We start from the raw sequence: 10,636 nt of genomic DNA, 5'->3' as shown, positions 1-10,636 counted from the left end.
CCATACAATACATTCCCGGTTTCCGATGTAAAGTTTGATGATTCATTAGTTGCGTATAATACCCAGTGCACCATGCAATACGTGCCCTCCTTACTACCCATCACCAGCCTATCCCATTCCCCTCCCCCCTGAAGCCCTCAGTTTGTTTCTCAGAGTCCATAGTCTCTCATGCTTCATTCCCCCTTCTGATTACCCCCCTTTCTTTTTTTTTTTTTTTTAAAGATTTTATTTATTTATTCGACAGAGATAGAGACAGCCAGCGAGAGAGGGAACACAAGCAGGGGGAGTGGGAGAGGAAGAAGCAGGCTCATAGTGGAGGAGCCTGACGTGGGGCTCGATCCCGTAACGCTGGGATCACGCCCTGAGCCGAAGGCAGACGCTTAACCGCTGTGCCACCCAGGCACCCCTACCCCCCTTTCTTTATCCCTATCTTCCACTACCGATCTTCCTAGTTCTTATGTTCCATAGATGAGAGAAACCATATGATAATTGTCTTTCTCTGCTTGACTTATTTCACTTAGCATTATCTCCTCCAGTGCCGTCCATGTTGCAGCAAATGTTGAGAAATCGTTCTTTTTGATAGCTGAGTAATATTCCATTGTATATATGGACCACAACTTCTTAATCCAGTCATCTGTTGAAGGTTTTCTTTTTCAACATCCTCTTGGTGATTTGGGGTCTTTTCTGGTTCCATATGAATTTTAGGGTTGTTTGTTCTAGCTCCCTGAAAAATGCCAATGGTACTTTAATGGGGATGGCATTGAAAGTGTAGATTGCTCTGGGTAGGATAGATATTTTAACAATGTTTATTCTTCTAATCCATGAGCATGGTATGTTTCTCCATCTTTTTATGCCTTTCTCAATTTCTTTCATAAGATTCTGTAGGTTCTAGAGTATAGATCTTTACTTCTTTAGTTAGGTTTATTCTCTTTCTACAGTTACATTGTTAGCATATAGAAATGCAACTGATTTCTGTGCATTGATTTTGTATCCTGCCACGTTGCTGAGTTGCTGTATGAGTTCCAGTATATTGGGGTGGAGTCTTTTGAGTTTTCCACATAAAGTATCATGTTATCTGCGAAGAAAGAGAGTGTGACTTCTTCTTTGCCATTTTGGATGCCTTTTATTTCTTTTTGTTGTTGATCGCTGAGGCTAGGACTTCTAGCACTATGTTGAAGAATAGTGGTGAGAGTGGGCATACCTGTCGTGTTCCTGAACTTAAGGGAAAAATTCAGCAGTTCCCCATTGAGAAGGATATTCACTGTGGGCTTTTCATAGATGGTTTTTATGAAATTGAGGAATGTTCCCTGTATCCCTACACTCCAAAGAGTTTTAATCAGGAGAGGGTATTGTATTTTGTACAATGCTTTTTCTGCATCAATTGAGAGGATTATACGGTCCTTGTCTTTTTTTTTTATTGATATGCTCTATCACGTTGATTGATTTGGGAATGTTGAATCAACCTTGCAACCCACGCATAAAACCCAGCTGGTCATTATGAATAATCCTTTTAATGTACTGTTGGATCCTATTGGCTAGGATCTTGTTGGGTATTTTGGCATCCATGTTCATGTGGGATATTGGTTTGTAATACTTCCTTTGGCTGGGGTCTTTGCCTGGTCTTGGGATCAGGGTAATGTTGGCCTCAGAGAATGAGTTTGGAAGTTTTCCTTCTGTTTCTAGTTTTTGGATCAGCTTCAGTAGAATAGGTATTATTTCTTCCTTAAATGTTTGGTAGTATTCTCCTGGGAAGCCATCAGGCCCTGGGCTCTTTTTTGGGAGAGGTGTTTGATTACTGCTTTAATTGTGTTACTGGTTATTGGTCTACTCAGATTGTCTATTTCTTCCTGTTTCAGTCTTGGTAATTTTAAGTTTCCAGGAAGGCATCCATTTCTTCCAGGTTGCTTATTTTGTTGGCATATAGTTGTTGGTTATAATTTCTAATAATTGTTTCTATTTCCTTGCTGTTAGTCATGATCTCTCCTCTTCCATTTATAATTTTATTTTTTGTATGCTTTCTCTTTTCTTTTGGATAAGTCTGGCCAGAGCTTTATTGATTAATTCTTTCAAAGGACCAGCTTCTAGTTTCATTGATCTACTCTCTGGTTTTTCTGGTTCTATTTTATTGATCTCTGCTCTAATCTTTATTATTTCTGTTCTCCAGGTTGGTTTAGGTTTTATTTGCTGTTCTTTCTCCAGATCCTTTAGGTTAATGTTAGCTTGTGCATTTGGGATTTTTCAACTTTTTTGAGAGAGGCTTGAATGGCCATGTATTTCCTTCTTAGGACCGCCTTTGCAGTATCCCATTAGTTTTGGACCAATATGTTTTCATTCTCAAGTTTCCATGAATTGTTTAAGTTCTTCTTTAATTTCCTTGTTGACCCAATCGTTCTTTAGCAGAACGATTTTTTTCTTGTGATTGAGGTCCAGTTTCAAAGCATTGTGGTCTGATAACATGCAGGAAATAATCTCAATCTTTTGGTATCAGTTGAGACCTGATTTGTGACCCAGTATATAGTCTGTTCTGGAGAAACTTCCATGTGTACTTGAGAAGAATGAGTATTCTGTTGTTTTAGGGTGGAATGTTCTGTATATATCTATGAAGTCCATCTGGTCCCTTGTGTCATTCAAAGCTCTTGTTTCTTTGTTGATCTTCTGCTTACATGATATATCTATTTCTGTGAGAGGAGTGTTAAGGCCTCCTACTATTAATGTTTTATCATCAGTTTGATTCCTTATTTTGGTTAACAGCTGGCTTATGTAGTTGGCTGTTTGCATGTTGGGGGCATAAATATTGACAATTGTTAGATCTCCCTGTTGGATAGACCCTTTAAGGATGATGTAGTGTCCCTTTACATTTCTTACTACAGTCTTTGGTTTAAAATCTAATTTGTCTGATAATGAGAATTGCTACCCCAGCTTTCTTTTGATGTCTGTAGGCATGATAAATGGTTCTCTATCCCCTCACTTTCAATCTGGAGGTGTCCTCAGGTTCAAAATGAGTCCCCTTTATATTATTATTATTATTATTATTATTATTTTCAAATTTTTTATTATGTTAGTCACCATACAGTACATCATTAGTTTTTGATGTAGTGTTCCATGATTCATTGTTTGCCTGTAACACCCAGTGCTCCATGCAATGCATGCCCTCCTTAATACCCATCACCGGCCTAGCCCAATTCCCCACCCACCTCCCCTCTGAAACCCTTAGTTTGTTTCCCAGAGTCCATAGTTTCTTGTGGTTCATCCCGCCTTCTGTTTACCCCCCCTTCCTTCTTCCCTTCCTTCTCCTACCGATCTCCCTGCTATTCCTTATGTTCCACAAATGAATGAAACTATATGATAATTGCCTTTCTCTGTTTGACTTATTTCACTTAGCATTATCTCCTCCAGTCCCGTCCATGTTGCTGCAAATGTTGGGTAATCGTTCTTTCTGATGGCTGAGTAATATCCCGTTGCATATATGGACCACATCTTTTTTATCCATTTGTCTGTTGAAGGTCATCTAGGCTCCTTCCACAGTTTAGCTATTGTGGACAATGCTGCTATGAACATAGCCATCCAAACCTCACTCAAAAGAATAGAACAATCTAAAATGCAGTCCTCATATTCTCATCTTAAGAAGCTGGAGTTGGAACAGAAGAATAGGCCTAACCCACACACAAGAAGGCAACTGATCAAAATTAGAGCAGAGATCAATGAATTAGAAACCAGCAGCACAGTAGAGCAGATCAACAGAACTAGAAGCTGGTTCTTTGAAAGAATAAATAAAATTGATAAGCCACTGGCCAGACTTATTCAAAAGAATAGAGAAAGGACCCAAATTAATAAAATTATGAATGAAAGGGGAGAGATCACGACCAACACCAAGGATACAGAAAAAGTCATTAGAAACTATTATCAACAACTATATGCCAATAAATTAAACAACCTGGAAGAAATGGATGCCTTCCTGGAAACCTATAAACTACCAAGACTGAAACAGGAAGAAATTGATGATCTAAACAGACCAATTAATCATGAAGAGATTAAAGCAGTGATCAGAAACCTCCCCCAAAAACAAGAGTCCAGGGCCTGACAGATTCCCTGGGGAATTCTACCAGACATTCAAAGAAGAAATAATACCTATTCTGAAGTTGTTTCAAAAAATAGAAACAGAAGGAAAACTACCAAACTTATTCTGTGAGGCCCGTATTACCTTGATCCCAAACCCGGGCAAAGACCCCATCAAAAAGGAGAATTACAGACCAATATCCCTGATGAATATGGATGCCAAAATTCTCAACCAGATCCTAGCTAATAGGATCCAACAGTACATTAAAAGGATTATCCATCATGACCAAGTGGGATTCATCCCTGGGATGCAAGGGTGGTTCAACATCCACAAATCTATCAGTGTGATAGTTCATATCAACAAGAAAAGAGTCAAGAACCATAGATCCTCTCAATAGATGCAGAAAAAGCATTTGACAAAATACAGCATCGTTTCCTGATTAAAACCCTTCAGAGTGGAGGGATAGAGGGTACATTCCTCAATCTCATAAAAACCATCTATGAAAAGCCTACAGCAAATATCATTCTCAATGGGGAAAAGCTGGAAGCCTTTCCCTTAAGATCAGGAACACGACAAGGATGCCCACTCTTACCATTATTGTTCAACATAGTACTAGAAGTCCTAGCAACAGCAATCAGACAACAAAAAAGAATAAAAGGTATTCAAATTGCAAAGAAGAAGTCAAACTCTCTCTCTTCGCAGATGACATGACACTTTATATGGAAAACCTAAAAGACTCCACCCCCAAATTACTAGAACTCATAGAACAATTCAGTAATGTGGCAGGATACAAAATCAATGCACAGAAATAAGTTGCATTTCTCTACACTAACAGTGTAACTGTAGAAAGAGAAATTAGGGGATTGATTGCATTTACAATAGCACCAAAAATCATAAGGTATCTCGGAATTAACTTAACCAGAGAGGTAAAGGATCTATATTCTACAAACTACAGAACACTGATGAAAGACATTGAAGAAGACACAAAAAGATGGAAAAACATTCCATGCTCATGGATCAGAAGAATAAACATAGTTAAAATGTCTTTGCTACCCAGGGCATTCTACACTTCCAATGCCGTCCCGATCAAAATACCAATGACATTTTTCAAAGAGCTGGAACAAACTATCCTAAAATTTGTGTGGAAACAGAAAAGACCCTGAATCGCCAAGGCAATATTGAAAGGAAAAACAAAGCTGGGGTCATCACATTACCTGATTTCAAGATATACTGCAAAGTTGTGATCACCAAGACAGCATGGTACTGGCACAAAAACAGACACATAGCCCAATGGAACAGTATAGAGACTCCAGAAATGGACCCTCAGCTCTTTGGGCAACTAATCTTTGACAAAGCAGGAAAAAACATCCGATGGAAAAAAGACAGTCTCTTCAATAAATGGTGCTGGGAAAATTGGACAGCTACATGCAAAAGAATGAAACTTGACCACTCTCTCACACCATACACAAAGGTAAATTCCAAATGGATGAAAGACCTCGATGTGAGACAGGAATCCATCAAAATCGTAGAGGAGAGCATAGGCAGTAACCTCTTCGACATCAGCCACAGCATCTTCTTTCATGACGTGTCTCCAAAGGCAAGAGAACCAAAAGAAAAAATGAACTGTTGGGACTTCATCGAGATAAAAGTTTCTAGACAGCAAAGGAAACAGTCATCAAAAGAAAGAGGCAACCTACAGAATGGGAGAAGATATTTGTAAATGACACTACAGATAAAAGGCTGGTATCCAGGATCTATAAAGAACTTCTCAAAGTCGGGATAGGCCGGTGATGGGTATTAAGGAGGGCACATATTGTATGGTGCACTGGGTGTTATCTGCAAATAATGAATCATGGAACACTAAATCAAAAACTAAGGATATATTGTATGGTGACTAACATAACATAATAAAAAATTATTATAAAAGAAGTCAGCCATCAGGGAAATTCAAATCAAAACCATATTGAAATACCACCTTACGCCAGTTAGAATGGCAAAAATGGACAAGGCAAGAAACAACAGATGTTGAAGAGGATGTGGAGAAGGGGGATCCCTCTTACACTGTTGGTGGGAATGCAAGTTGGTACAGCCACTTTGGAAAACAGTGTGGAGGTCCCTTAAAAAGTTAAAAATAGAGGTATCCTATGAGCCAGCAATTGCACTACTGGGTATTTACCACAAAGATACAGACATAGTGAAGAGAAGGGCCTTATGCACCCCAATGTTCATAGCAGCATTGTCCACAATAGCTAAACTGTGGAAGGAGCCGAGGTGCCCTTCAACAGATGACTGGTTTAAGAAGATGTGGTCCATATATGCAATGGGATATTACTCAGCCATCAAAAAGAACGATTACCCAACATTTGAAGCAACATGGGCAGGACTGGAGGAGATTATGCTAAGTGAAATAAGTCAAGCAGAGAAAGAAAATTATCATGTAGTTTCACTCATTTATTGAACATAAGGAATAGCAGGGAGATTGGTAGGAGAAGGAAGGGAAGAATGAGGGGGGTAAATAGAAGGGGGAATGAACCACGAGAGACTATGGACTCTGCGAAACAAACTGAGGGTTTCAGAGGAAAGGGGGGTGGGAGATTGGGATAGGCCAGTGATGGGTATTAAAGACGGTACATATTGCATGGCGCACTGGGTGTTACAGGCAAACAATGAATCATGGAACACTACATCAAAAACTAATGATGTACTGTATGGTGACTAACATAACATAATAACAAATTAAAAAAAAACAAAACACATTTTCCACCAAGAAAAAAAAAAAAAAAGAAATGTGATATGCAGCATGGGACCCTGTGCTCCGTTAAAACTAGAAGTTGATTGTGAAATGGATATTGGGGGGTAGTTGCTCTCCAGCACAGGGGCCCTGCTGGCAGTATCAGGGCCATGAAAGGGAGTGTTGTTTCCCCTGAAAGTGGCAATTCTGGGAAGAAAGAAATCAGGGTGGGTCCAGTGCAAGCCTACATTAAAATAAGTTTCCTTCCAAAACATTTACTTAGTATGTTGTACTTATCTCTATTACTGTGCTTATTCACATTTTATAATTATGTGTTTACTTGTCTGAGAACCTTATTAATCTTTTTAAAAAAAAATATTTGAGAGAGACAGAGATAGTGAGAGAGAGAGCATGAGTTGGAAGGAGGGGGAAAAGCAGACTCCTCACTGAGCAAGGAGCCCTATTAGGGGTTGATCCCAGGACCTTGGGATCATGATCTGAGCCGAAGGCAGACACTTAACTGACTGAGCCACCCAGGTGCCCCAACCCCTGATAAATCTTGAAGTTCTCTAATTATATGGATTGCAGTTTTTTTATGTATCTGTATCTTTATCCCATAATTTTTGTCTTCTTTCTACTTATTTAGAAACTCAGTACCTAGTGCAATTCTTGGTATGTGTTAAACTCCCAATAAATACTCTTTGCATAACTGAGTTGATTCATCTTCTGTTGGTAAAGGTCTATATTATTTCCTTGCTCTCTTTCCTCTAACTCATGACTTCGCTGACCATTTTTCTACACACATTATTCTCTTTACTGCGCTCTTCACATCTTTGTTTCTTAAAGTGTAGATCAGAGGGTTAAGGGTGGGTGTGATGATCGTGTAAAAGAGAGAAAGGAACTTCCCCTCATCTTGGGATGTGCTATTCTGTGGCTTCATGTACATGTAGATGATTGTTCCATAAAACAGAGTTACTACTGTGAGGTGGGAGCCACATGTATTAAGGACCTTACGCCACCTTGCCTCTGATTTGATCCTCACAACTGCTTGAGTGATAAATCCGTATGAGATGAGAATTAGTGATATAGGTGCTAGAAGAAATACCACTCCAAGAGCAAATACAGTGATCTCAATTACTTTTGAGTAGACACAAGCCATCTTGATCAATGCTGGCATCTCACAGAAAAAATTATCCACCTCTCGGTGCCCACATCTGGGCAACTTCAAAGTTAAGGAGCAAACAGTTAAGGCACTGCCAAGGCCACCCAACCAGGCAGTGAGCACCATCTTCTGGCAAAGCTGAGGGTGCATTATCACTGTGTAGTGAAGAGGTTGACAGACAGCAGCATAGCGGTCATAGGCCATCACAGCCAAGAGAAGACATTCAGCAGATCCCAGGTCAAGGGCAAAGAAGAACTGGAGCACACATCCTCCATAGGTAATAGACCTTGTTGGACCCCATAGATTCACCAGCATCTGGGGGACAATGCTAGTTGCATAGCAGAGATCCAAAAAAGACAAATTGGATAAGAAGAAATACATGGGAGTGTGGAGCTGGGCGTCTAGGTAAGATACAAGAATGATGGTTGTGTTTCCTACCAGAGTCACAATGTAGAAGATGAAGACAAGCCCAGAGATGATGCGTTCCAGTTGGGGTCGATCAGAAAACCCCAGCAGGATGAAATCCGTAGTAGAACTTCCATTGTTTGTGTCCATGGCTCCTTAGGAAAGTCTAGGAGACAAATCACGGTAATCAAAATAGCATCAGCTCTAGGCAGAAATAAAAATCTCTGTACTTTGCCATGAGTATCCCAGATGCAGTTGTTTTTTGCTCTCTCCCGTTTGGAACACTTCTATTAATATTTTCCTGTGTTAATTGTCCAATATTTCCCTCTCCATGTTTACTCATAACTAGAGTGGTTATAAAATAACATGGTAACCCAATCACATGAATTGTAAGTCATGGAAAGGGCTTAATAAGCCATGACACCTATAGTTCTATGTACTTGGAAAGCTACTAAACCCCTGTGTTAATGATATACTTTAAGAATGCGATATATTTTGAGGAGTTGTCCTGCTTAAATGTATGGGATAAGTATCACTCTATCATGACAATTTTTTCCCTTATCAAAGTGGTGGAGTTTGGGGTAAAAAGCTAAATGATCCATTTTCCTGAGATAAACTTCACCATTTGGTAGTAGGATCCCTTTTCATATTCACTTCCAAATGTACGCATTCCAGCTGTTGTAATCTCCATCACCACCAACATCCTCTTCATGTTTCCCCTCCTCTTCATCTTTGCAGACACTGCTGTTCCTGTATCAATTTTAGTGTTCTCCACCATAATGCCCTTTTTTGTTACATGTGATTTGGGTGCCAGGAAATATAATCTTTCCTGTTGACCTTCATTTCCATGTACAGAGGCCATGTGTTTCTTTGAATACCTTTCATGACTGCTATTACACCGTTTAAATATCCTTACTGTCTTGTCACAGAGTAAAAAATTGAACTTTTAATTTCAGAAACATTTGGCTATCACAAACCCACATCAACCACCTATGTTAGCCTCTACTCTTCTGGCCATTCAGCAAAAGTAACAAGGTAGGTTACTTGAACAAAAAGCAGCTATTTAAATGATTATTGTGTTGTTTTTCCACATGGAAATTAACAATCATAGGATTCAATCCTCTGGTTGCTTTGGAACCCTATTGATAAAATCTTATTTCACTTCTGAAAGATTACTGAAAAGAGATAAAGAAGACATATATTTCACTATTTGTGAATACTTTATCATTAAATAGATGGAATATTTTATTACTGAATTAATTTTAATTTTTTTAGTTTCTGTTCTTTTGGTTTATAATTTTTTTCATATAATATCTGACCATGAACCTCAGAACTAGGGGTCTTTGTATTCGTAGTGGGTTTGGAGCCAAGATATAATAAATTTATTTGCTGCAGTTACAGTAAATAAGGTAAATTACCTACAGTATATCATTGTTCCAAGCAGTTCAATTAAAACATGATAATGTTACAATCATGAAGAAGGAACTGTTATTACCAAGTAGTATGAGATAGGGATGTATTATTTCTCAAAATGGAAATTTAATTTAATTTATGAATATGAAGATTTTTTTGTGGTTGGATGTCAGCTAAATTGAGCATAGTGCAAATTCTGGACTCAGAGCGTGGTGTCAAATTGCAGCTTCACTACTAGGAGGTAATGTGTCCCTGGGCAGTTTTGTAAACTGTTTATACACCAGGTTCTCTATATGTTCAGTGATGATAATAATATCCTGCAAGAGAGGTGGTGAAGATTAGTATTTGTGATAACACTAGCAACAGTGCTTGGTTCATATTTAATCCTCAAAATTAAAAATTGTATTCACCAACCCACAGATTATTAGTATTCTTCTCACTCCTTCCCGTCTTCATTTTTCACACTGCTAATTTTATGATGGTCTAGAACTAAACTGGAATGCTTACAATTTTACATTGACATAACTTTTAAATGCACAGACACTCATGTACACAAAAGGGCCCACAAGCAAGATGTACATACTGAACCGATAAACCCAGAGGCAGGAGAGGACAGAGGACTTAGCTCCCAACATGGTTGATTACAAAATGCACTCAGTATTCTTTGACCACGTAAGGTTGGGATAGTGTTGGGAATTAAAAGGCCATAGAATTTTAGAGTTGAAATAGACTCAGAAAGCACGATCCAGCCTTCTGCCCCTGAAGGAGGTCTTCCACAGAATATTCACACGACTCCTGTTTTCAGAGCTTCATAGCTGTCCTTTCATCTGTGCCTCTGACTCCTTATGGGAGTGAGAGATGCCTCTTT

The 10,636-nt window shown here is 38.9% G+C and overlaps 1 protein-coding gene across 1 annotated transcript; it reads right to left on the bottom strand.

Moving 5' to 3' along the window:
- Positions 1-7,560: 7,560 nt before the first annotated feature.
- LOC123794431 (olfactory receptor 2W1-like) lies at positions 7,561-8,505 on the bottom strand. Its single transcript, XM_045800611.2, has one exon. The coding sequence runs from the start codon at positions 8,503-8,505 to the stop codon at positions 7,561-7,563; it is 945 nt and encodes a 314-aa protein (XP_045656567.2).
- Between the last annotated feature and the right edge of the window lie 2,131 nt (positions 8,506-10,636).

This window comes from Ursus americanus, chromosome 32, assembly GCF_024610735.1.
Source record: "Ursus americanus isolate L20-20 chromosome 32, mUrsAme1.1.p, whole genome shotgun sequence".
Taxonomy (NCBI): domain Eukaryota; kingdom Metazoa; phylum Chordata; class Mammalia; order Carnivora; family Ursidae; genus Ursus; species Ursus americanus.
This window is presented reverse-complemented; position numbering and strand designations above follow the sequence as displayed.